The 27,370-nt window shown below is 40.9% G+C and overlaps 1 protein-coding gene across 3 annotated transcripts in view; it reads right to left on the minus strand.

Moving 5' to 3' along the window:
- The window catches only part of LOC142402963 (proprotein convertase subtilisin/kexin type 5-like), a 259,461-nt gene that overhangs the window by 177,875 nt on the left and 54,216 nt on the right, over positions 1–27,370 (minus strand). For all 3 annotated transcript variants that reach the window (XM_075488968.1, XM_075488967.1, XM_075488969.1), the window contains exon 3: positions 16,820–16,933. In XM_075488968.1, the coding sequence (XP_075345083.1) occupies positions 16,820–16,933 (114 nt within the window). The remainder of the gene's footprint in view (positions 1–16,819; positions 16,934–27,370) is intronic.

Below are 27,370 nucleotides of genomic sequence, written 5' to 3' on the forward strand. Positions count from 1 at the left end.
GATGAGGTCCAGTGCACAAGACCTATGTGGCGGAAGTTGGTACGGAACGCACCACCGTTGTGTGCCAACTCATTGGCAATACTGATCTGGAGAGACGAAGATGGTCCAACAGTGAATGAAGCTGCTAGTAACCTCCGGGAATAAGAAGAAAGTATCTCTTCCTCCCTTGTCTCAGCTGTGGAAAAACTGTCCCGGAAGGTCCAGCGACTCGAAGAAGATATGTCCTACTCCCCACCTATACGGACCAGTATCTCAGCTATTAGGAATCAGTGTTCCTCTGCTCAAGGGAGAGGATATAGAGGATACACACCACGGGGCACCCTATGGTTTTACTTGCGTGACCACGGAGAGGACATGAGGAAGTGGGATGGAAATCCTACCTCGACCCTAGAAGCACGGGTACATGAGTTGCAAGGAAAAACAATCCCCAAAGGGGGTTCTTCCAGGAAAATTGCTGCTCCGGTTTCCAGTGGACAGTTCCCCAGGCAGAGTAAAAGGGCTGATCTTAGTCTTGATTATAATGAAGAAACTCCTGACTCGTATATACAAGAAGTGGGTAATGAATATTGTGACCAGGATTAGGGGGGCCCTGCCTCCAGCCAGGTGGACGAAAGGGACAACCAGGTTTACTGGACTGTATGGATTCGATGGCCTGGCACATCAGACCCACAGGAGTATAAAGCTCTTGTAGACACCGGTGCACAGTGTACCCTGATGCCATCAAGCTATATAGGAGCAGAACCCATCTGTATTTCTGGAGTGACAGGGGGATCCCAACAGCTGACTGTATGGGAGGCCAGAGTGAGCCTAACTGGGAATGAGTGGCAAAAGCACCCCATTGTGACTGGTCCAGAGGCTCCGTGCATCCTTGGCATAGACTACCTCAGGAGAGGGTATTTCAAGGACCCAAAAGGGTACCGGTGGGCTTTTGGTATAGCTGCCTTGGAGACGGAAGAAATTAAACAGCTGTCCACCTTGCCCGGTCTCTCAGAGGACCCTTCTGTTGTGGGGTTGCTGAGGGTCAAAGAACAACAGGTGCCAATTGCTACCACAACGGTGCACCGGAGGCAATATCGTACCAACCGAGACTCCCTGATTCCCATCCATGAGCTGATTCGTCGACTGGAGAGCCAAGGAGTGATCAGCAAGATTCGTTCACCTTTTTACAGTCCCATATGGCCAGTGAGAAAGTCTAATGGAGAGTGGAGACTGACAGTAGACTATCAAGGCCTGAATGAAGTCACACCGCCGCTGAGTGCTGCCGTGCCGGACATGCTGGAACTTCAATACGAACTGGAGTCAAAAGCAGCCAAGTGGTATGCCGCAACTGATATCGCTAATGCGTTTTTCTCAATCCCTTTGGCAGCAGAGTGCAGGCCATAGTTTGCTTTCACTTGGAGGGGCGTTCAGTACACCTGGAATCGACTGCCCCAGGGGTGGAAACACAGCCCCACCATTTGCCATGGACTGATTCAGACTGCACTGGAACAGGGTGAAGCTCCAGAACATCTGCAATACATTGATGACATTATCCTGTGGGGCAATACAGCAGAGGAAGTCTTTGAGAAAGGGAAGAAAATAGTCCAAATCCTGCTGAAAGCTGGTTTTGCCATAAAACAAAGTAAGGTCAAGGGACCTGCACAGGAAATCCAGTTTTTAGGAATAAGATGGCAAGATGGACGTCGCCAGATCCCAATGGATGTGATCAACAAAATAACAGCCATGTCTCCACCAACTAGCAAAAAGGAAACACAAGCTTTCTTAGGCATTGAGGGTTTTTGGAGAATGCATATTCCAAATTACAGTCTGATCGTAAGCCCTCTCTACCAAGTGACCCGGAAGAAGAACGATTTCAAATGGGGCCCTGAGCAACAACAAGCCTTTGAACAAATTAAACAGGAGATAGTTCATGCAGCAGCCCTTGGGCCAGTCCGGGCAGGGCAAAACGTAAAAAATCTGCTCTACACGGCAGCCGGGGAGAATGGCCCTACCTGGAGCCTCTGGCAGAAAGCACCAGGGAAGACTCGAGGTCGACCCCTATGGTTTTGGAGTCGGGGATACAGAGGATCCAAGGCCTGCTATACTCCAACTGAAAAAGAGATATTGGCAGCATATGAAGGGGTTCGAGCTGCTTCAGAAGTGGTTGGTACTGAAGCACAACTCCTCCTGGCACCCCGACTGCTGGTGCTGGGCTGGATGTTCAAAGGGAGGGTCCCCTCCACACATCATGCAACTGATGCTACGTGGAGTAAGTGGGTTGCACTGATCACACAACGGGCTCATATAGGAAACCCCAATCACCCAAGAATCTTGGAAGTAATTATGGACTGGCCAGAAGGCAAAGATTTCGGAATATCGCCAGAGGAGGAGGTGACGTGTGCTGAGGAGGCCCCACTGTACAATAAACTACCAGAAAATGAGAAGCAGTATGCACTGTTCACTGATGGGTCCTCTCGTATTGTAGGAAAACATGGGAGATGGAAAGCTGCTGTATGGAGTCCTATACGACAAGTTGTAGAAACTGCTGAAGAAGAAGGTGAATCGAGCCAATTTGCAGAAGTGAAGGCCATCCAATTGGCTTTAGACATTGCTGAATGAGAAAAGTGGCCAGTGCTCTATCTCTATACTGATTCATGGATGGTGGCAAATGCCCTGTGGGGGTGGTTACAGCAATGGAAGCAGAACAATTGGCAGCGCAGAGGCAAACCCATCTGGGCTGCAGCATTGTGGCAAGATATTGCTGCCCGGGTAGAGAACCTGGTTGTAAAAGTACGTCACGTAGATGCTCATGTACCCAAGAGTCAGGCCACTGAGGAACATCAAAACAACCAGCAGGTGGATCAGGCTGCTCAGATTGAAGTGGCTCAAGTGGATCTGGACTGGCAACATAAGGGTGAATTATTTATTGCTTGGTTGGCCCATGATACCTCAGGCCATCAAGGAAGAGATGCAACATATAGATGGGCTCGTGATCGAGGGGTGGACTTAACCATGGACACTATTGCACAGGTTATCCATGAATGTGAAACATGTGCTGCAATTAAACAAGCCAAGCGGTTAAAGCCTCTGTGGTATGGAGGGTGATGGCTGAAATATAAATATGGGGAGGCCTGGCAGATCGATTATATCACGCTCCCACAAACCCGCCAAGGCAAGCACTATGTGCTTACAATGGTGGAAACAACGACCGGATGGCTGGAAACATATCCTGTGCCCCATGCCACCGCCCGGAACACTATCCTGGGCCTTGAAAAGCAAGTCCTGTGGCGACATGGCACCCCAGAAAGAATTCATACAATTGACTGTTAAAGACTACACTGAGAGCAATGGGTGGTGGGACATTCAAACATTGGGATACACATTTAGCAAAGGCCACCTGGTTAGTCAACACTGTCAAACTCGATCTGTCAATCGAGCTGGCCATGCCCAATCAAAACTTTTACGCACTGTAGAAGGGGATAAGGTCCCTGTAGTGCACATAAAAAACATGCTGGGGAAGACAGTCTGGGTTACTCCTGCCTCAGGCAAAGGCAAGCCCATTCGTGGGATTGCTTTTGCTCAAGGACCCGGGTGCACTTGTTGGGTAATGCGAGAGGATGGGGAAGTCCGATGTGTACCTCAAGGGGATTTGATTTTAGGTGAGAATAGCCAATGAACCAAATGGTATAATGTCAATTGTTGTATAATACTATGTGTCATCACTTTTTCAATAAGGATCACTCAGATTAATGAAGAAGGAACTTCAACGAAAAAAGCAAGCAAAGTGCAGTGGTGATGGAACCAGAACTGGCTTCAACATGCAACAATCCAACACCACAGACCATCTCTTCTGCCCTGAAGGACTATTATGACGGATGGAGCCCAAAGCCATGGAGTAAATGAACTTAATTGTATTAGAAGGGGTAGAACCTGGGCATGACGTAAATGGTATAGAATAAGGGGTGGATACTGTCCTGGTTTCGGCTGGGATAGAGTTGATTTCCTTCCTAGTGGCTGGTGTAGTGCTGTGTTTTGGGTTTTAGTAATATTGATAACACGCCGATGTTTTGGCTGTTGCTAAGCGGTATTTACACTTGTCAAGGACTTTTTTTCCCAGCTCCCCATGCTCTGCCAGGTGCCCTAGAAGCTGGGAGGGGGCACAGCCAGGATTGTTGATCCAAACTGACCAAAGGGCTATTCCATACCATATGACGTCATGCTCAGTATATAAAGCTGGGGAAGCAGAAGGAAGGGGGGGACATTCGGAGTGATGGCATTTGTCTTCCCAAGTAACCATTACGCGTGATGGAGCCCTGCTTTCCTGGAGATGGCTGAACACCTGCCTGCCCATGGGAAGTAGCGAATTAATTCCTTGCTTTGCTTTGCTTGCGTGCGCGGCTTTTGCTTTACCTTTTAAACTGTTCTTATCTCAACCCACGAGTTTTCTCACTTTTCCTCTTCCGATTCTCTCCCCCATCCCACCGTGGGGGGAGTGAGCGAGCGGCTGCGTGGTGCTTAGTTGCCGTCTGGGGCTAAACCACGACAAGGATCTAGGAGAAATAAACTTTTTCTGTTGTTTAACTGCCTTCAAATACTTTGGGAGCGAGTTTTGGTGCCTGGAGTTAGATGCTGCTTTAAATACATGCACATCCTGAACAACTCTACTCTAAATATGCACAAACACATTAAAGTGAATAAAATTCTCTTTGATATTCAATTAAATATGCAAAGCAATGTCAAAACAGAACTGATATGAAACATTCAAATAAGGTAATGTTTTAGGGTTTTTTTTCCCTTTGGCCTTTATATTTAGGAATAGGTGATGAATTATTGAAAACAAGTTTATATTACTTCTGGAGCAAAATCTATAAATTTTTAGTTGGTGAGCATCTCTTCACATAAATATAGATTGTTTTAAAACAGAAAAATACTAGTGTATGTTACTTAAATGTTGTTCTGCTATTTATATGAAAGATAAAGATCTTTCCAGGCAAAACGGTTTCTAAGAAAAGCAGGTAGAAAGTTACTTTTGTTTTTCTTAACCTCGGTGCTGTCCAAATGCTTTTGCATTGATCCAACTGAAGATCCATTTCAGATACTTGTTACAGACACTCTAGTCAATTCTTGTACAGATCTAGGGCTTGACATAAAACAATCCACAAAACCAACTAAACAGTAATCAGGATGTAATAACAGGTTTATTTAAATACAAGGTCTGGGCCAGTTAGCAGTAAATGAATGCTGGTTTGTAGGACATTGACAGATCAACAAAACTTTTAAATGCAATGCAAATGGAAACTGCAAGAGACATTTTAAAAAGGAGGAAAACCACACCAGGGTAACAAATACACCTAATAATGCAATCCAAACTAAGAGAATAGACACCCTAAATTGAGTGTGAAGATCCTCATGAAAGTTGTACTACCCTTACGTCCTCCTTGATTTCTTTGTTCTCTGCTGCTTCTCTTGGGCCTGTTCAGGTGGTCTGTGCTGGTTTTGGCTGGGATAGAGTTAATTTTCTTTATAGTAGCTAGTATGGGGCTATGTTTTGGATTTGTGCTAAAAACAGTGTTGATAACACACTGATGTTTTAGCTGTTGCTAAGTAGTGCTTATACTAAATCAAGGACTTTTCAGCTTCCCATGCTCTGCCAGGTGCAGAAGAAGTTGGGAGGGGACGCAGCTGGGACAGCTGACCCCAACTCACCAAAGGGCTATTCCATACCATATGATGTCATGCTCAGTATATAAAGCTGGGGAAGAAGAGGGAAGGGGGGACATTCGGAGTGATGGCGTTTGTCTTCCCAAGTAACCATTACGCGTGATGGAGCCCTGCTTTCCTGGAGATGGCTGAACACCTGCCTGCCCATGGGAAGGAGTGAATGAATTCCTTGTTTTGCTTTGATTGCATGCACAGCTTTTGCTTTACTTATTAAACTGTCTTTATCTCAACCCACGAGTTTTCTCATTTTTACCCTTCCAATTCTCTCCCCCATCCCACCAGGGGGGAGTGAGTGAGTGGCTGTGTGGTGCTTAGTTGCCAGCTGGGGTTAAACCACGACATGGTCATAAGATGTGGTGCAAGGAATTGGGACAGTATTGAGAAGCTGGGGGCAAAGAGAGTGTAGGTAGTAGGATGTGAGACTATCACATATAACACTGAGTCTCTAGATTGTCTTTGATGTCTTGGGAAACTTCATCTTCAGGAGAGGGCTCTGAGGAAGTTGTCCGAGGTACAAAGTCAGTGAGCTAGAAGCATTCAGGGAGTTCTTCTAGAATCACATTCTCTGTAAGCAGACTGACTCCTTATCAGTATAAAGGCTGTAACACTTGCCAAGTGCTACTTAGCTAGTAGTAGATAGCAAGCCTACTTGCAGCCAGACCAGAAGTCATATAAGGAAAAAAGTCTTTGCTTAATCTTGTCTTTATTTTTTTCTAAACAGGTTTTCTGGCTCCCAAATGTAATCTTGTAGCCAGGATTTGATATTCGTAAAAAACAAAACACTATCTCCTGAGTAGTAACTTACTTTTTATTAATGAACTGTCTTGTCCTAAAATATACAACAGGAAAATCCCACTGTATAGTTAATGTTTAGTCTCTCATGTATATTTATATTTGCTGCTTCTTAGGCTCCTGTGCTTATACTATTTGGATTTAATGTAGTTTTGAATTGTTTTCAAAACTGAAAGTAACTTGCTTATTCTGTTAGAAATTGACATAAAAATAGATAAAAGGGCAATTATATGCTTAAATGGCGTGCTACTCATGGATTAGTGGATTCTAATGCAATAGAAAGGGTAAGACAAAAGTTATATCAACACTGTAAAAGATTCACATTTGCATCTCTTGGTGCTGAGGCTCTTCCCTCCCTCACATTTCCTCCCTCTGACCACCATGCATTTCAGCTGTATGCTGCAAATGAGCTAATTTTGAAACAGTCAGTGTTTAAGTTTTGGTAGAATTTATAACCTCCATAGGAAAAGAGCAGGCGCAGATGTTGCCTGCCTTGCTCCTCACCTTAGAATTGGCATATTTTCCAAAACCCCCCTACATATTTTTGAGGAGACTTGGGGTTGTGTGCTAACAGACTCTTGTATTCAGTGTCTGAGTTCATAATGATCGCTTTATTCATTTAGGTTAACTTTCACTGAATCTGTATTTAAAAGTCACTGGGGGCCTTTCCCACACATATGCACAAACACTTGCTGGTCTTCTCTCCAAAATGGCACTGGTAGAGTAAAATGGCATGGTAGAGTTTGATATACTTATAGTCTTCTCTGCTACTTGTTTCTTGTTTGGGCAGAAGAAAATCCTCTTCACAGAGCTTGAACAGCAGTTGTTAATTCCCAGCAGAGATGTCATGATATTAGAAGTAGCTGCAAACAAAACCAATTATGTCCTGCATCCAGTAAAGTGGTGCAGAGCAAATTTGATTGAAAGGCTCTATCCTCACTGTAAATTTGCTCAGATTTTTTTTTTATATGGTTGAAAAGGGAGTCTTAGAAACAGCAAGAATTAAGGTCCTCTGCATACTTGTAATTAAGGTCCTCTGCATACTTGTCCACCAGTGTACTCAGAGCACATAAACATTTGCTCATGTGATACATGGAAGGACAGGTTAGAGCACAGATGTAGGAATTGGGAAAGCTGGAGTTCTGATGTCCCCATTCTCATGATATCCTAAGTCATATGGCATCTGTATTGAGGAAAATATAGGCATAATGATATTTAAAAATGCTATGAGACCTAACATCCTAGAGCTAAATAGCAGTTCTCCAATCTGCCCTTTGTAAAGGACACTACATAGATTGGGCTCTCTTGGGAACGTAATGGCTCAAAACTAATTTTCTGCTCCCTGACTGAACAATAATATATCAACTGTTTGTATCAGAGATTTTGGTCATTTTGTAAAATAGTAAAATGGTCATTTGGGGGTTTCTGATGTTTGTACAGTGTTGTTTATGTGAAAAAAGCTATACAATATCAGTTAAATATACATCATATTTAGCAATACTTTCCTGAAGTATCCACAATTTTAGTAAGCAAACAATACCAAAAATACATAAAGTGAGTGTTTAAAGCAAAGCAGTGTTCTTTACAATTAATAAAATTACCTCTTCCTTTTTTTAGTCATCTAGAGTATTCACAGTATTGCACAATAAAAAAAGTTCTGTGACTTCTGTTTTGATTTTGATTACTTGATTTTGATCAAGAAAAATCTGAAAAGTGGGCAGCTAAATAAGCAGTTGTTCTTGAAAAACTGCTCTTGGAAAGTAACAATGGGCAAATTCCTTCTCCTTCAAGAAGAAAAAAGTATACTTCTGGATAAGTATGTGCCTATATATTTAAATGAATATTTTTCCTGTTGAAATGCTATGAGAGATAAAAACTAAAATACATCAAATTGTGCCCAGGTATAACACATTTTACTGGTTTCAATGTCAGCAATTATCTATCCATTTATATTCCATATCATTTATTGTTAGCACTTTATTTTGGACTCAAGTTAAAGGCAGATATTTATTGTATGTCATTAGAAATTCAGCATAGATTTTGTGGCACTATCATTTCCTTACTAATTGAAGAAACTAGTCAGAAAAAGGAAGGCAGTTCAGAAAAACACAACATGATACAGAAATTATATTTCACAAGACATTATACAGAAAGAGACCTGCAGTTTCCTAGTGTGACTCAATTGTTGCTCAAAACAAATCCCATTTTAAATAAATTCTTAAAAGATAAAATAAAAGTGGAATCTCTCCTTCTGAAGATAAAACCACTGTAGTAAATAGGCAGTGGAACATATGCTGTTGCTATATGATTTATTACTGAATCTTCGACATGTGGGAAATCTCTCCTGACAGCAAGTATGGAAATTATTTCAGTATTGCTACTTATTGGTTCAGTGAAAATGCTGTCACAATCCTCGAACAGTGCTGAATTCCATTTTGTGTTTCCTGGGAACTTCCAGGGTTGCTTATCTGGAAGTCAGAACTGAATGTCCCAGAGGAACAGATCAAGTAGCCTATCTGGTCTTTCCATCATTAAACTACTTATTAATCTCACTAAACTAGTTGCATTAATAATCATTTTTCAGTAGATAAGGATAAATTAACTTCTTCAGGTTTTTGATTACTAAAAATATACTGCTTTTTTTCAACAGGAAATGAGTTTACGTCAAATTGTGTATCACCTGATCTCATGATATCAGTTCTACCTTGTCTACAGAGAACAACAGGTATGTTTTCATATACAGATTCGCAAGGTAATGTTTTGACAGGCAGTTTGATTCTTTCTAGTGACGCTTCCACTGAAGTAGGCCACAGATTGTCTTTTTAACTTTCTAAAAAAACTAAGGGTTTGATCTTCTCATGCAATACAAAACACATACAAAAAGTGCATGCAAAAAACAAACCAAGTTACAAAATATGCAAAACACTTAGAAACATGCCATGCCACTTCAGAAAGAACAGTGATTTGGCTTTCATTGCACAGATGGAAAGAAAGAGAGAATAATTCTTTGGAGGACAATAAAGACAGTGAGGTTTTTCCTTAGTTGCCAATGCCTGGCATAGGTGGGTTTGAAATACAATATTAGGAGGTAGTAAGAGAAGGTGACATGTATTCATTTGCTATAGTGTTAACAAGTGTCAAGTGAAATTCTGTCTCCAAATTCTACTTCTCCTGTACCCTAACTTGCACTTGGACCCAGTGTGATCTCTCTTTCTCTCTTCCCCTCATCTCTCTCCAACCTGTTCCATCAGGTGCTTGTCACTAGTTTCTTTGTCTTTCTCTGTGTTGTTCCATAATCCCACTTGCCTTACCTGACCTCATTAAGTACCAGGCCAGAGCTGTAAAATCCTTTACTCAGTTCTACCTGTCATGCTTGGAGTTGGAAGAGAGGCACAAGATAAGCCAACTCCTCACAGATCTATCTCAGCAGCAGCATTAGGGAGGCAATTGGCCTAACTTTTCACCTCCACCTTATTTAATGGCTATAGGATTTTGTGATACTCACATTACTCACATTATTAGCCTTATTCTAGCTGCCTTCCAGAGTCCACTGTACAGTGTCAGAGCAGGAGTGTCTGTCCCTCTATGGATGCTAGTATAGCTCACCTGGGAGCTCACAAATATGTCTGGAAAACACTAATCATCCTTCACTGATGTATCATACTGGAGGAGTTTCCTAGAGAAACAAAGTAAGCTGAGTTCATCAGATCCTTCATCGAAGTTCAACATAATGCTTGATTTCACAGTCCTCACTGAAAGTGAAAACTATGTGACCTTTCCTGGGTTTTGGTTTCAGCATCAGCACCAAAGGCAGCCAGCCCTAGATGCAACTAATTCAGAGCTCATCAGTATATGGACTACTTTAAATTGCAGTATAAATTACATTTCATCTGTCTGTACCAGAAATCTTATGATATAAGAGGCTGACTGATAAATATTGGCTGATGAGTGAAACTTCAGAGCAAGTCTTTTATCTTCAACAGCTTTCTAAAACTCTGAATAATCTCTCTACATCTATAATTGTGCAACAATATTATACCTCTCCCATTCAACTTATTCACCAAGTAATTGCTAAACATTAGTTTCCACTGTGGCTCAGTTACCTAGTTTTATTGTGCCCTACTGGCATTGCTATAATCCTCTTTCACCTTGAATTCCCTAAAACACTTTGCTGACTCACTCCATCTATTTGCCAACTCATTATGCTGAACAACACCCAGTTCCAGCACTGAGGCTCCTTTTATAAACCTCTTTTAGTGTTAGATAACTAGCCACGTGACCATATGCTGTTTCTGTTTATTTACCAACTATTCATTCACAGCAAAACTTTGTGCATCTGCTTGTCCTTTCAGTCCAGTTTTGAAAATCAGGAATGCTTTTCCTAAAGCCCAGAGAGTTAAGTAAAAATATAAACAGTTGGAGAAACAGCACAGCCAGGAATTGTATCTTTGCTTGGATTTACAGATTTCTATTAGAGTATCTTTTCAGAGACTTTGTGAGAAAATTTGACTTTTTCAGCAGCCTAAGTTCATTATATTTGCCTAATATGCTTTTCTTTTAAAAACACTGCATAAGTTATACTTTCTGATAGATCTTTATCCATTATATTGTTACCTCTTTCAGAGAAAACTAACAGACTATAGAGAGGTACAATGCAGCTTTACAAAAGCCCTTCTTTTTGGTTCCAAACAAAAACTCTGAAATTGCCTGCATTTAGCACTCTTCCAAACACATTTTGTCTTCCACCTACTCTCCCACAGCATGGTTTATGTCTAAAAAAAAAAGAATAATGAGGAATAAATGGGGAAGAGAAAATAATAAAAGTTGAGAAAGAGATTCAGAAAAAATAAAACAATCTTCAAAAAAGGCAGGACTGAATTTAGAGAAATCAACAGCAAAAATAGACATTTCAAAAGGATTTAAGATGAGCTGACACCTCTGTAGACTTAAGATATATGTAAAATAAAATTAAAGTTTTACTTCTATGAAGTTTTGAATTATGTTTAATATTAGTTTGGCATGCATTTAGCAATGGCAATGACAATTATGTAATAGGTGATGTCCTCCTTCCTCCATTCCAAGCAGCTTATGAATTTGACTTTCTTGCTCATTTTCTTTTTGAGAAGCTGACAGGCAACTTCCCATGTTCCATTTCTTCCTATGGTTTATAACCTTAATGATAATGTCAGATATTTCCCTAGGTTCTTAGGTAAGGTTCACCGGTATATAAACTTTTAGGATTACCGCAAGTATGCATTTTAGAGATACTGGCTAGCTTCTTCTCTGAGTATAGCATCATTTTAAAAGATATATTATTTATTTTTGTGGGTAGCTCAGTTATTTTACACTGTAGTTTACCAGCATAAAATACCATCTTGCCCCAGTGGTTTACTGCAATGGAAGTTCTAGCTTTACCCTCTTTCTCTCTGACAGTGCTATACCTTCTCTAGCTATAGAGTAACCTCTGGATACACATTTCCTCATTCTCTGATGTAGTGGCATCCAGTGATAAGCAAACACTTAGCTTATACACTTAACTATCACATTTACTCTTAGATGCTCTAACAGAACAGGGCCTCTCCCTCCAGACAGCCTCACATCTCAAAACATCTTACTTCTCTAGTAAATTCTCATCCTCACAAAAATATCCTTTTATATATTCAATTTCTGCCCAGCAGCAACTAGGCAAAGCAGAGTGGGAAGAAGCTGGTAGGACCAAGGACTACGGAAACTTCTTCTCCAAATTAGAGAGGCCTGTCAGTACTAGCGATTATTATTAGCAGTATAAGGGATGATAACAGTAGTGGAGAGGATTATGCTTGATGAGTGTTGAAAAAGACTTATTCCTGTCTGAACTGACTGCAAAGACATGGTCAGTGTCTTTGTAGTCTAGCAACAGTTTGTTAAAAAATAAACAATGGTTAAATCAATTTCTTGCAGCTATATTCTATTTAACAAAATTATGCAATTTTAGACTTGACTTTAACATCTTTCAGCTATGCAAACTGATTGTATATAGTTCATCCAGTTATTGAGAAACAGAATATTTTGCCAACACTAACGAAAGAGAAGAATAGATATAACATGATGATACATAGATAGTTGAGCCCTAGGGAAAACATACTGGACTGTTAGCTCTCTCCTGACCCAAAGTTTCAAAAGGATATTAACTAAGGACTTGCTTTCCCTTTGACTTTATTTTTTTGGTATCAGTTCATTCTGAGCAAGCTGAGCCCAATTCTATAGGTCAGTTTTCAATAATATTTGAATAGTGACTCTCATATGAAGTTTCATGTGTTACTTAATCTATAAAAAAATTCTATTTCAGTCTTAAGCACAGATGCCTCAGAAATCCGAGGTTATGATAAAGCATTTTTTTTTTAAGATTGCCTTTTCCTAGGTATTAGAAAGCATGAGAAGCAATAATTTCTCAATAGATAATACTCCAGTAATGAAAAAGTAAAAGCATTACTCATTTAGGTGATGAGTGTCTCTGGAAGCTCTATTTGCCTCGGTTTCCACAGAACTGTAAGGTGCTAAATATCTTGCAGATTCTGGCTGCAAGTGTTGCAAATTCCTAATCTCTCTACTCTTTCTAGGAATGTGTTTATAGTCAATGGAGAAAAACATAGAGATAAAAAAGAACTTTTAATTTGCTCACGGAATAGGTCTTGAGAGATGCTTTTAACCTTTTTAATTACCCAAAAGGGAGAGAAGGCCTGAATTCCCCTCTTGCCATGGATACCACACAAACAAAAATGTATCGTTTCTAGCCAGGACTGTTAAAATTACAAGGGGTGATACTTGTGAAGAAAAAGCCAGGGAAGAAAAACAGAAGGAAATCAGAGATTTTGTTTGACAAAGTCTTTGAATAAAAGGTTTGTGTCAACAAATCTGAACTACGTTTACAGCCCTGTTAGAGGTTATACCAGATCAATGGCCAAAGGTATCAATCTTAACCCACAATGAAGTTACTTATTAATCAAAATGCAAACCTGTACATGATAATACTTTATTACTTTCTCAATAACAAGTTTGCAGCCAGAAACCTAAAAACCTCTTTCTGACATAGCGATGACTGAAACCATTAACTAACCTGGAATTCCTTTTTTTCCTTCAACTTGTAAAGATAAATAAGATTAACAAAAGTAGCTATGGTTACAGTCACAAATACAGTCATACGAGGATATCTGGTAATGACCCAAGTCAGTCCTCAAGTCAATTCATTAATATATTTTTAGTTATTCTCTCTTGCTGAAATAGTGTACTCATTAATACTTTACTGATTACTCTCAACAAAATGTCATCAAGCCACTACCACTAACATCACAGCAAATATGCACTTATTCAGTGGAGACAAACACAATCAGCCAATAACACTCCCTTCCCAGCATGTCTGTGAAGACTTTCTTCTACAGGTACAGAACTGAAAGTACTCTGAAAGTTGTACAAGACAACCAGTAAAATCCATTTGTTGACCTAAAGCGCTTTCCATATTAGGCAAGGTAGCCATGAAGCAATGTGGCTAGGCAATATTTGTAAATAGGATACTTACCTTCCTAAAGAAAATTACAGGTAACTGTTATAAGCATTTATTGTCAATTAAAAAAAAAACAACCACCCTAGTCTAATAGCACCAAAAAGCTATGGTGGCAGTAAAAACCTTGAGTGCATGTCTAAGAGCACAAAGGAGAAATTACATAAGTTATTGTAAGCCATAGTGGGCTTTTGCTTTACTAGTGTTTCTCTTAAAATTTGGCCTCCCTCTTTTTATTCTTAACACAGAGCTGAAAGTTTATCACAATAAAAGCAGACTATCTATGGATAAATCACTGTTATGTTCTAGTTTCAATTAAAATGTTGAAATAAAATTAAAAAATTGAGAACTGACAGGCCACAATAACACAAACTATGGCCATTTTTTTGAATCTGTCACCTTATGCACATATTTATAGGATAGGCAGACTACATAAACATAGATATAAGAGGAGACAAATATATGCATTTTAGTTGATGGGGAAAAAATCCTGCCATGATCTCATGACCCAAAATAATAAAGCTTTCACAAAGAACTGAAAACTATTACATTGTGGATAAAAGCTAAAACACCCTTAGCCACATCAGTACAGTACTGCAATGAAGCATAAATGAAATAGATTTCTAGTGTATGAGGAGATTTATTGCCTCAAAGATCTTCAGTAGCTCTGAAAATTAAGATGGGATCATTTTCACAAGGCTAAGTGCAACAAGGCTAAGTTCAACAAGGCTAAGTGCAAGGTCCTGCACTTGGGCTACAACAACCCCATGCAATGCTACAGGCTTGGGGAAGAGTGGCTGGAAAGCTGCCAGGCAGAGAAGGACCTGGGGGTGTTGGTTGACAGCCGCCTGAATATGAGCCAGCAGTGTGCCCAGGTGGCCAAGAAAGCCAATGGCATCCTGGCTTGTATCAGGAATAGTGTGGCCAGCAGGACTAGGGAAGTGATCGTGCCCCTGTACTCGGCACTAGTGAGGCCGCACCTCAAATACTGTGTTTGGTTTTGGGCCCCTCGCTACAAGAGAGACATTGAGGTGCTGGAGCGTGTCCAGAGAAGGGCAATGAAGCTGGTGAAGGGTCTAGAGCACAAGTCTTATGAGGAGTGGCTGAGGGAACTGGGGTTGTTCAGCCTGGAGAAAAGGAGGCTGAGGGGAGACCTTATTGCTCTCTACAACTACCTGAAAGGAGGTTGTAGCGAGGTGGGTGTCAGTCTCTTTTCCCAAGTAGCAAGTGATAGGATGAGAGGAAATGGCCTCAGCTTGGGCCAGGGGAGGTTTAGACTGGATATTAGGAAATGTTACTTCACCGAGAGGGTTATCAAGCATTGGAACAGGCTGCCCAGGGAAGTGGTTGAGTTGCCATCCCTGGAGCTATTTAAAAGACATTTGGATGAGGTGCTTAGGGACATGGTATAGTGGTGGTCTTGGTAGTGTTAGGTTTACGGTTGGACTCGATGATCTTAAAGGTCTTTTCCAACCTATACGATTCTGTGATTCTATGATTTTTCCATGGGAAAAGAAAAGAGTCAGTAGTATAGTCCATTAATAAATATAAGAGGAATTTTGAAAGTAACTTATTACTTAGTAATATACAGGATTTCTGGAAACTGAATAGCAAAGCTACTAGACTTGCTGACTGATTACATCTTTGTATGGTACATACTTGAAGATAAGGACTTCTGAATGTCTGAGTTTATTGTTAGTTGCAAATTATTGCAAACCTAGGACATTTTTTGTTTTTAACGTATGCAGCAACAAACTACAAGCCAAAATGAAATAAATATAAAAACTTTTTGAAGCTGCGTTAGGACAATCATCTTGTTTATTCACATGAAATAGTAAACTAACACTCGGAATTAGCAGAATGCCTGAAAAGACAATGTCTACTTACAAGGAAATTATTTTACATATTGTTTCCAAAAAGGAATATTTTCCTCCCTATCTATCTGAAGCAATTCAAGCTATCAAGTCATAAACCTTCTGAATGCCCTGCTCTCAGCTACATAGGTGACCTAGTGATAAAACAAGATATAAGGACTTAGAACTACATCAATAGAACAGTAGGGAAAGAGAACAAATCTTTAATGGCCAAAATGCAGATATGTGAGCTGGTGTCAATTGCCTAACTTGTTGCTCCCAACTTTCTTTAACTAAATACACAAACTTTTCATTTGCATCTTCCTAGGCAAAATGAGGATATTTTTAAAAACTTCTTGCATAAAGAAGTTTCACTCCAGGCTTTAACTGTGACTATAACCAGGGAAAAAAAGTTTGCTCAAATAACACAGAACTCACGTCAGACAGGAAGCAGCACAAATAATCAATTTATTTCAACTGAATTATTCATTACTAAAAACGGTGTACTTATAACACTAAACAGACGTTGTTTGTGTCTCTTTTCTTCTGTTTCAGGACACGATAAATTTGTGTCACATTGATGGCTGAGAAAGTGAATTGGGCACATTGAAAACAAGTGGGTTTGCTGCTCTCGTATATTGTGGCTATGTTCCTTCCCTTCTCATTGCTGAAAGTTTATCCTCTAATAAGTAATTCCCAAGGCATCTTGCAATAGGAAGCATTCATGAATGAATGCATTAATAAATGTTTCTTATTGTGGGGCCCACTGAGAATTCTTTATAATACTTATAAGGAGTTTACAAACCTTCATTAGTTTCATAAAGCAGAAAAGAAAGTTTGCTTTTTTGGAACATACTATTTTGCCCCTTTTCAAAATATCACAGCAAAGAACTAAATGCTTGCATGAAACAGAACCAATGACCCTTTATGTACTTACCATATACCACATGCTTGGCCACTTGGGATCATTGAAATAAGTGGATTGGGTACCACCATGTTTATAATCCCTCTTTCTTCTTCTTTTAACCACCTGCTGTTGTATCCACTCCACCTGCCAACAAGGAAAACATTTGGTAAGTGTTAGGATTCCATGGAGACTATCAAGAAATGTGTGAAATCTTGGGAATTTTCCCATTTACCAGAATCCAAGACATACTACGTGTTAAAGAGTTCATTTTGGCAGTGGGAATGCAAAGCTCACCTTGGCATATTGTTCACTAGGGAATACGTCCAATTTAGTTACTACTACAAGTCTCCATTAACATCTATTTAAATACCCTGCTAGAAAGATTTCATTGGCTAGCATCTTTTGAATAATAACATTATTCTTTTATTATTTTTCATTATTAGACTAGCTCCTTTTTCAATTCTATTTAAAAAAAATACTTTTACAAAGCTTAACAGTATATCACAATGAGAAATGAATGATAGGTTTTTTCTTTTGCTTTATTTATGTCTGTTCTTAAAAAAAAAAGTTCAGTAACATACTCAAACATTCTACTTAACCAATATGTAAATCAGCTTCACCATTTGGAGTGAAAAAACAAAATTAAACTGTATTTTATAGCAGAGTGACTCTTTTTTCTCTCAGATTCACTCAGTCAGGCTCTCTGAAACTTTATTTTATACTACAGTACTCCCAAGGAAGAAACAGCTGGGTACTGAGCAACAGGTTAAATTGCAACAATAAGAAAAAAAAGCTTGGGGGAAAAAAAAAGAAGATTGGGGTTAAAAATCTAGTTTTGAAAGCCAGATTCTTATCTGTCAGACACCTCTTCAAAGATTCATGACATCCAGAAAGTGGCAATACCAAAAGTGACATCAACCTTACAGCAGACAGGACTCCACAGTCATTTCTGCATTATCTAGTCTAAATGGGAGCTAGTTTTTATAAATGTAAACAATATAAACTATTCACAGAGAAACTCAGGTTACATTTACATGCATCTAGCTTCCTGACATCTCGTATTTCTGCTGAATTGTTTCACAGGATATAACTATAAACATTCAATTCACCTCTCTCCAAGAAAGCCAGCCATTTCCTACTTGCAGCCAGCTCTGCACCTTAGATTTGTGCTGTTTATGAATATCTGTGCATGCATACACACATACATATATATAAAAGAACTTTCTTTTCAGTTCACGTATTTCTCTTTGTTACTTGTCAGGGATGGGATTAATGTCTTTCCTTACCAGGCTAATGTCTGCACTATGCATCTTCACCTCAACTTCAAATCATGGGGTACTTACACAAAAATAACTCCGTTGACATTAACAGAAAATTTGTTTGAGGTCGATACTACCCTGGCTTCAGGCCTCTACTTCCTGGTCATAAAATCATAATTTTCCCCAGGTCAAGTCTTGCCCATGAAGGTAATTGGTAAGTGATCTCCCTGTCTTTATCTTCACCCATGAGCTTTTTTTCATCTTATTTTCTCCCCCTGTCCTGTTGAGAAGGAGGAGTGAGAGAGCAGCTGGGTGGGCGTCTGGCAGCTGGCCAAGGTCAACTCACCACATCTTTATAAGGAAGAATTGAATTTTTCCCCTTCTCAAGAATTAACTTCAGAGTCAACAGTATTCTTCTAGAGGATAAATTATGCAGTTTAGGAATACAGACTAACTAGTAATGCTTACACAGAAATTCTCTGATATATCTTCTAGTAACAATCATAATTCCTTTTCAAATTTGGAGAGAACTGAGAAATTGGATAGGGTGCCTTTCTCTCCTGGTTACTCAGCTCCTCTTTCAGCTTGGTCTGAAATCCATCTTGGTGGACTTCCTCTCAAGAAACCAAGAGCTGACTGCCACCTTCAGATCTTACATGATCCAGAGGTCCCTTCAGCAGGAGCAGGCAGCTAATCAGTCTTAGGTGCTGTTTGATGTAGCAATGTCTGGAGGCCTGCAAGATATATAGAGTATATCTGTCGAGAAGCCAAAAGAGGGAGAGCCAAAGACTTTGGTAAGCACTAAGCCTTAAGACTGAAGAGACTGATTTAAAGTGGGATCAAGATCCCTTTTAACTGGAGCTCTCCTCCATCAAAAAGGTTGATTTATAACAGATTTATAATGAGCCCTACTTCCTTGTCACCTTCTGCTAATGCATGATTTCTTTTCCAGATCTCCACAACACAAGCTTGTTTTTTTTCTCTTAATCTTCTTTTCTTGCAGGTAGCCCAGCTCTCCCAACACATCTGAAACCAGCTGAGAGGCATTCTATGTACCATTTAATCTCTGACTCACTAGGTGACTGGGTTGCCTTAGACCATGGACCTCACTTCTTCTATTACCAGTATTTAGAAATTAGTAACAAAAAAAGCTTCAACAGGTCTGAATAACCAACCATGGTTTTCAGGGTTTATACAGATCCACCTCCCAAACCTTATTATCAGACCTGGCTATTATTGCTAGAAACATTTTCAACTGAATGAGGGATCTAAGGTTTCTTTGCTGCAAGAGTATTTACTGTCACCTTAACTCATCCCCATGTTACCATGCCTTTAAAAGTTATGAAGAAAATTATTTAAGAAGTCAACAAATTTCAACACTGCACAGGCTAAGAGCACACACAAAGCATGCCATGCATGGCAACTCATTGTGAAAATTCATTCATATTTGAGCCTGTAGGGAGGAGTTATAAATGCCTATTCCCAACACAACTTCCAGATGGTATAAAAACATCCACAAAGAAAAAACAGTGAGATAGATTGAGCAGAAGAAGTTTAAACTTTTATCCTTTCTACCACTGCCAACTCTGATTTGCATGCATGAACATTAATGGAAGAAGGCAGTCACCAATACTACTATTGCCTAGAGGAGCTGTGAGAGATGCCATGGCATTTAAATTGGCATTAGGAATTCCTCTGCATCAAGGCTCCTACAAGAACTATCATTAGCAACTGAGAGAAGTTTATGTAAGCATAAAATTACTATAAATAAAATAGCCATTTTATTTGATAAAATACAGAGAGAGGGACATATGACATGTTTGTGTGAGTATGCATATGGGAGGATAGCGCAAGCAGCTCTGTAATGACGGAAACAGTGTAAAACATTAGGATTCATTTTGGGCGTCTATAGCTATCCACATATGTGGAAGGGGGAAGTGAAAATGTCTATTATGACTCTGTGCACTCTCATGAGAGAGACAGCACAGGATGCTAGACAGAGTAACCCAAAACAACACAGCATGCCTGATCACAGTCCTGATTATAGCCTTGTCTGTAAGATTTTTAGCAAACATCTGCTTAATAATTGTTTTTACACTGAGGATGCACTGGAATACACATCTGGAATATAATTTAAAACATCACAGGAAACCCATTTTCTCAGCTGAGAAGTCGGTGCATAAAATTTAGTTTACAGAAAATATAATTTCTATAGAAATAGAATAGCTTACTCCACTGAATTATAGGGGTTTGTTTTTTCCTGTAATAAGTGAACAGAAAAACTTGGCAGAATTCTTCAGTCTAAGCTAAATTGTACAATCACTGGGTTATATTAATGAAGACTAGCCCAAGACTCAGCAGTTATTTTAGTATTCTGACATATATTTCCTTTGAGTATTCCATGGGTATTCATGCACACATCACTGTCACATGCGTGATGTATCTTGGATTTGCTGATTTTGTATGAAAAGAGTTCATTTATATAAAAATATTTTCTTTTAAAAAGTGTCCACACTTCCTAACCCATAGGCCTTGAAGGAAAATCTCTGGAGTAATTGATTATACAGATTCTCATTTCTTGCCAAAAGAAGAATCTATGCAAACAATGAGGTACATTTTAACGTTTCCATAAAGTCACTCTTACTGAGGGGGAACAGTGCACATTTTCCCACTGACCAGCTTCGAAAGTTCCATTTCCTGAATGTCTAGAAGTCAAAGCCAAGCCAGACTAGAGACCAAATGATTTTAAAAATTCATCATTTCCAGTCATCAGCACTCACAGGGTTGTTCAATAACAATGCAGCTCTTCTTCATAGACTTGCATGAAACCGTGCTATGGAATAAAAGCTGCTCTGAGCTAATTCAAGCATACCAATCTTTTATTCTCTTTAAGCACTAAAGCATATAATAAAATGTCATCTCTATGTGATTCAAACTATTTTCTATTTTCCCTCTCCTTCATTCAATAGCATTCATAGAAAAGTAGCCCCATATAAGAATGTTGTAGTAAGACCTTCTCCAGTGCAATAAACTGTGGAAAAAAACCCACGTTTGAAAAACAGGGGGAAAAAAATAACATACTGAAAAAAATAATCCACCTATTTATCAAAGCAATGCAATTTTTAACATGCACACACTGGACACTTGTGAAAGAGTAGTTATTTTGTTGTTAAAATATATCATGAGGAGGTCTGCTTGATTAAATATTTTCAAATTGATTAGAAATGTGTAAAGTATGTGAAAATACAATTATTAAAGAGCAGAAGTTATAGACAAGCTGAAGGCATAGTCCTTTCCAGTATGAGGAAAGCATGCATGGGGAAAAAAAGACCCTAACTCTGAAGTAGGGAGTAAATTTCATACCAGAATCTATTACTTTTATGTCGCAGAATGAAACACGAAGGTTTGGGTCTTCAGTCTATGAGGAAGAGTTGCTGAATGCACCACTCCCAAATGCAGTCATGGCTTTATCCCTTGTACTGCCATCATTCACCTCAATCTGTCCTATGCCTGTAAGAAGAAATTAGAAATTCCTGCTCAGATAACAAGAAAGCAGGTGCAACGGGAACACCATAAATTAAAGAGAAAAAGAGAGAGAAAACTCAGATAAGGGACGTGGAAAGTATCGCCAAACAAGCAATGAATCTGTAATGAGTCAGGTTGAATGAGCAAAAGAGGCAACAGTCATGCTGTACTGCATTGCAGAACTTTCACTTAGATTTTGTCTACAGAAGGAATTATTCTGGAATAGCAGCCTGCCTCCCCATGTGGATGTTCTCACTCTGCACCTGGTGTACTTTATTCTTTACTAGTTTAAATAATCCTAATATTCATATGCAAGTGAATTCAAATACACCAAGTTGAAGAAGGACAAAAGTGAGGTTGGCACTCTCAGAGAGAGAAAATGAGATTGTATTTGGCCCATATTAAGCCATAAGAGAAAAATAGTTCCTACAGGTCATGGTAGCAAAAACAGTCACTTACATATCTTAGTTGTCCTGTCATGAAATTTTCTGTGATACAAGCTCTGTTTAAACATACCAGTTGACTACATTCTCCATTTGCATTTCACATTCTAATGAAAGAAAAAGAAGTAAAAAAAAATTGGGATTAAAGCACATCAGGAGAATATGACAATATCCAATTACTATATTTGGGTTACTGAACACTTGAGACCTAAGCCGTTACTCAGTCATGTAGGAGGGGAGATTGAGACTGGTGGCACATCTCTTGCCTATGGGCAGAGTCACAAAAGCGAGACCCCCAAAAATGGACTATTTGCTTAAGAATTGCATGGACTTTTTAACAATAATTGAACACCAAGATATTTTCCTAACCTATCAGTATTCTCTGACTCACAGCAGCCAGTTCACACATAAAAATAGATGAAGACAGTTGGATAAAGTAGCTGTTGACATAGGTCAAGAACATGGAAAATTATTGCAGATAACATTTCATAAATTGCAGGGGTCTAAAGTTGGATAAAAAGTCTATGAATCAAGCAGCACTAAGTGATGCGTTCTTGCTGACTGAAAAAGTGCTTCTTCAGCAAGGGTCAATGACAATCCACAGTTAATGCAGTTGTCATAATTATGTTACACATACTCTGAAAAAAGCAAGATGAAAAAAAGGAAACAGACGTTGGGAAAGTCTGGAAAGAAAGGAAAAGCAGAGGAGGAAAGAAAGCAGCAGCAGATGTTTGAAATTACCACTTATGCCCAAACAAACACATCTTGCACAACAGCAGGGCAAGCTACAGTACTCTGACCTATGGAACAAAGCTGAAATTCAATGCGTATTTTTTCCATCTCAGCCACAGAAAAGCCAGTCAGTCCTGCTATGAATTAAGTGGTTTCCATCTACTTTGCTACATACAAGTAATCTGTTAGAGCACTACAGTCATACCTCCACATACATGCACATCTAGAGCTGTATATTTTACCATACCTAAAACACCTTTTGCCTTTCCAGTGCACCCTTCCCATCCCAGGATCTGAGAGCCCTTTACAAATATCAATCAACACATCTTAGCCTACAACTGTATGTGATAGCAAAATCTTATTCCTGCTTTAGAAACAGGGCTTTAGAGGAATAAGTTGGGAACAGAAACAAAAAAAAAAAAGGACATAGCCCAGGTGGAGTTGGTCATACAAAGTCCCTGCCCCAAGGGAGTTTATTAGCAGCTCAAAAGGCTTGGGAAGACAGACATTACAATGAAATTATGGAGAAGCTCAACTTGTCTGCAAATGGCCAGGACTCATGTCCCACTGGAAAGGTAGGACACAATCAAAGTGGCAGATGCAAAACGACACACAGCTTTTCTCCTTGGGGAATTATTGGCAGGTTTTCTATTCATGGGTGCAACTGCAGCAATTGCTGAGTGAACAAGACAGCAGCCTCTGCCCAACCTCCTCCCTTGCACACTGTACCACAGCAGACCACAGACCAGTTCAAAATTACAGGATGAAAAATACACAGCAGCTTTGTGGCAGAGCTGAGAACAAGTTCCAGGGAGCCTGGATTCCTATCTCATGGCTTCCAACTGCACCAGCCCCAGCCCCAGGTATCTTTGACAAAGCATGTTTCAAGTAGTTTGGGATTTTTCCCTTCTTCAGATCTGGAGTACCCCAACCAACTCAAATGCTTATGTTTCAGTTACTAAGATAACTCAGTCTTGGAAAAGTCAGGAAAGATCTTTAATGCAGCTTAAAAGCAACTGTCATGTTTATACAAGATACTTACTCTATCATTTATGGCACACTTTATCCAACTCACCTCGTAACAACTCACGATCTACAAGGGAGCACAATTAAAAGAAAAAACACCCCTATAGGTCTACTTCACAGAATCACAGAATGGCTGAGGTTGGAAGGGATCTCTGGAAGTCATTTTGTCCAACCCCCTGCTCAAGCAGGGCCACCTAGAGCAAGTTGCCCAGGACCATGTCCAGATGGCTTTTGAATTATCTCCAAGGAGGGAGACTCCACAGCCTCCCTGGGAAACATGTTCCAGTGCTCAGTCACCCTCACAGTAAAAAAGTGTTTCCTGATGTTCAGGCGGAACCTCCTGTGTTTCAGCTTGTACCTATTGCCTCTTGTCCTGTCACTGGGCACCACTGAAAAGAGCCTGGCTCCGTCATCTTTTCACCCTTCCTTCAGGTATTTATATAGAATCATAGAATCATAGAATAGCCCAGGTCGGAAGGAACCTCGAAAGATCACCTGGTCCAACCTGTTGTGGGAAAGGGAGCCTCCCTGGGGAGGTTGTTCCAGTGAATGATTGTTCTTGCTGTAAAAAATTTCTTTCTTATATGGAGATGAAACGTCTCCCAGTGCAACTTGTACCCATTGCCCCTTGTCCTCTCTATGTGGCTCCTTGTGAAGAGAGAGCCTCCATCCTCTTTGTAGCCATCCTTTAAGTACTGTAATACTGTGATGAGGTCCCCCCTGAGCCTTCTCTTCTCCAGGGAGAAAAGACTCAACTCCTTCAGTCTTTCCTCATAGGACAGGTTCTCCAGCTCTTTGATCATCTTCATGGCCCTCCTTTGGACCCTCTCCAGTCTGTCCACGTCTTTCTTGAATTGTGGGGACCAGAACTGGACACAGTACTCCAGGTGCAGCCTGACAAGCGCTGAGTAGAGTGGGATGATCACATCTCTATCTCTGCTAGTAATGCCCCTGTGGATGCAGCCCAGCATCTGATTTGCCTTTGTTGCTGCAGAGCTGCACTGCTGACCTGTGTTCAGCTTGTTGTCCACCAGGACCCCCAGGTCCCTTTCAGCAAGGGACATTAATAAGATCCCCCCTGCACCTTCTCTTCTCCAGGCTGAACGGTCCCAGCTCTCTCAGCCTTTCCTCATAGGAGAGATGCTCCAGCCCCTTCATCATCTTTGTGGCCCTTCGCTGGACTCTCTCCAGTATGTCCATGTCTCTCTTGTACTGGGGAGCCCAGAACTGGACACAGGACTCCATGTGTGGCCTCACCAGTGCTGAGGAGAGAGGAAGGATCACCTTCCTCAACCTGCTGGCAATACTTTGCCTAATGCAGCCCAGGATACCGTCGGCCCTCTTTGCCACAAGGGCACATTGCTGGCTCATGTTCAACCTGGTGCCCACCAGGACCCCCAGGTCCCTTTCTGCAAAGCTGCTCTCCAGCCAGGCGGCCCCCAGCATATATTGGTGCATGGGGTTGTTCTTCCCCAGGTGCAGGACTTGGCACTTCCCCTGGTTGAACTGCATGAGGTTCCTGTCAGCCCATTTCTCCAGCCTGTCCAGGTCCCTCTGACTGGCAGCACGATCCTCTGGCGTATCAGCCTCTCCTCCCAGTTTTGGGTCATCAGCAAACTTGCTGAGGGTACACTCTGTCCCAGCATCCAGATCATTAATGAAGATGTTGAACAGGACTGGACCCAGTCTTGACCCCTGGGGTACACCGCTAGTTACTGGCCCCCAACTAGACTTCGTGCCACTGATCACCACCCTCTGGGCCTTGCCATTCAGCCATTTTTCAACCCACCTCCCTGTCAGCTCATCCAGCCCATATTTCAACAGCTTGTCTATGAGGATCTTATGGGAGATTGTACTGAAGGCCTTACTGAAGTCCAGCTAGACAATATCCATTGCTCTCCCCTCATCTACCAGGCCAGTCATTTCATCGTAGAAGTTTATCAAGTTGGTCAAGCATGACTTCCCCGTGGTGAATTCATGCTGACTACTCCTGATGGGTTTTTTGTCCTTCGTGTGCCTGGATATGGCTTCCAGGATTAGTTGCTCCATCACCTTCCCAGCAATTGAGGTGAGGCTGACTGGCCTGTAGCTCCCTGGGTCCTCCTTCTTGCCCTTCTTGAAGATAGGAGTGACTTTTGCTTTCCTCCAGTCCTCAAGCACTTTTCCCAGTCACCATGATTGTTCAAAGATTATAGAGACTGGCCTTGCAATGACATCAGCCAGCTCCCTCAGCACTCATGGATGCATCCCATCAGGGCCCATGGACTTATGTATGTCCAATTTGCTTAAGTATGCCCTGACCTGATCTTTTTCCACCAAGGGGACACGTCTTCCTTGCTCCAGAATTTCCCCCTGGACTCTGGGACCTGGGATTCCTGAAGGCTGGTCTTGCATGTAAAGACTGAGTCAAAGGTGGCATTCAGTACCTCAGCCTTTTCCATGTCCTGTGTAACCAGGTTCCTCATCTCGTTGAGCAGCGGGCCCACATTTTCCCTACTCTTCCTTCTGTCACCTATGTACTTATTGAAGCCCTTCATGTTGTCTTTGACATCCCTGGCCAGATTCAGTTCCATTTGGGCTTTGGCTTTCCTAACCCTGGATGCTCCTGGATTTCCCTGGATGCTCGGACAATATCTCTGTATTCTTCACAGGTTACCCATCCTTGCTTCCACCTTCTGTATGCTTCCTTTTTGTTTCTGAGTTTGGCTAGGAGCTTTTTGTTCATCCACACAGGCCTTCTGCCATTTTTACCTGACTGCATATTTGTTGGGATGGAACTCTCCTGAGCTTGGAGGAGGTGATGCCTGAATATTAACCAGCTTTCTTGGGCCTCTCTTTCCTCCAGTGTCTCATCCCATGGGACTCTATCAAGCAGATCCCTGAAGAGGCCAAAGTCTGCTCTCATGAAGTCCAGGGTTGTGATCTTGCTTTTTGTCCTGCTCCTCCCCTTTAGGATCTTGAACTCCACCATTTCATGGTCACTGTAGCCAAGGCTGCCTTTGACCTTCACATCCCAAACGAGCCCCTGATTGTTGGTGAGTATGAGGTCCAGCAGAGCACCTCCTCTCGCTAGCTCTTCTGTCACTTGTGTCAGGAAGTTCTCATCGATGCACTCCAGGAACCCCCTGGATTGCTTATGTCCTGCTGTGTTGTCCCTCCAGCAGATATTGGGATGGTTCCAAGTCCCCCATGAGGACCAAGACCTGCAAACTTGAGGCTGCTCCTATCTGTCTGTAGAGTGCCTCATCTGCTTGTTCTTCTTGGTCAGGTGGCCTATAGCAGACACCCACTACAATGTCATCTTTAAGTGTCCTCTCTTTAATCCTTATCTATAAGCTCTCAATTGGCTCATCATCCATCCCCAGGCAGAGCTCCATGCATTACAGCTGTTCTCTCACATAAAGAGCAACTCCCCCTCCTCATCTTCCCATCTTGTCCTTCCTAAAGAGCCTGTATCCCTCCATTGCAACACTCCAATCATGGGAGCCATCCCACCACGTCTCCATGATCCCAACAAGATCCTAGTCCTGCAACTACACACAGATCTCTAACTCTTCATGTTTATTCCCCATACTGCATACATTAGCATACAGGCA

This window comes from Mycteria americana (genome assembly GCF_035582795.1).
Source record: "Mycteria americana isolate JAX WOST 10 ecotype Jacksonville Zoo and Gardens chromosome Z unlocalized genomic scaffold, USCA_MyAme_1.0 Scaffold_18, whole genome shotgun sequence".
In the NCBI taxonomy this organism is placed as follows: Eukaryota; Metazoa; Chordata; class Aves; order Ciconiiformes; family Ciconiidae; genus Mycteria; species Mycteria americana.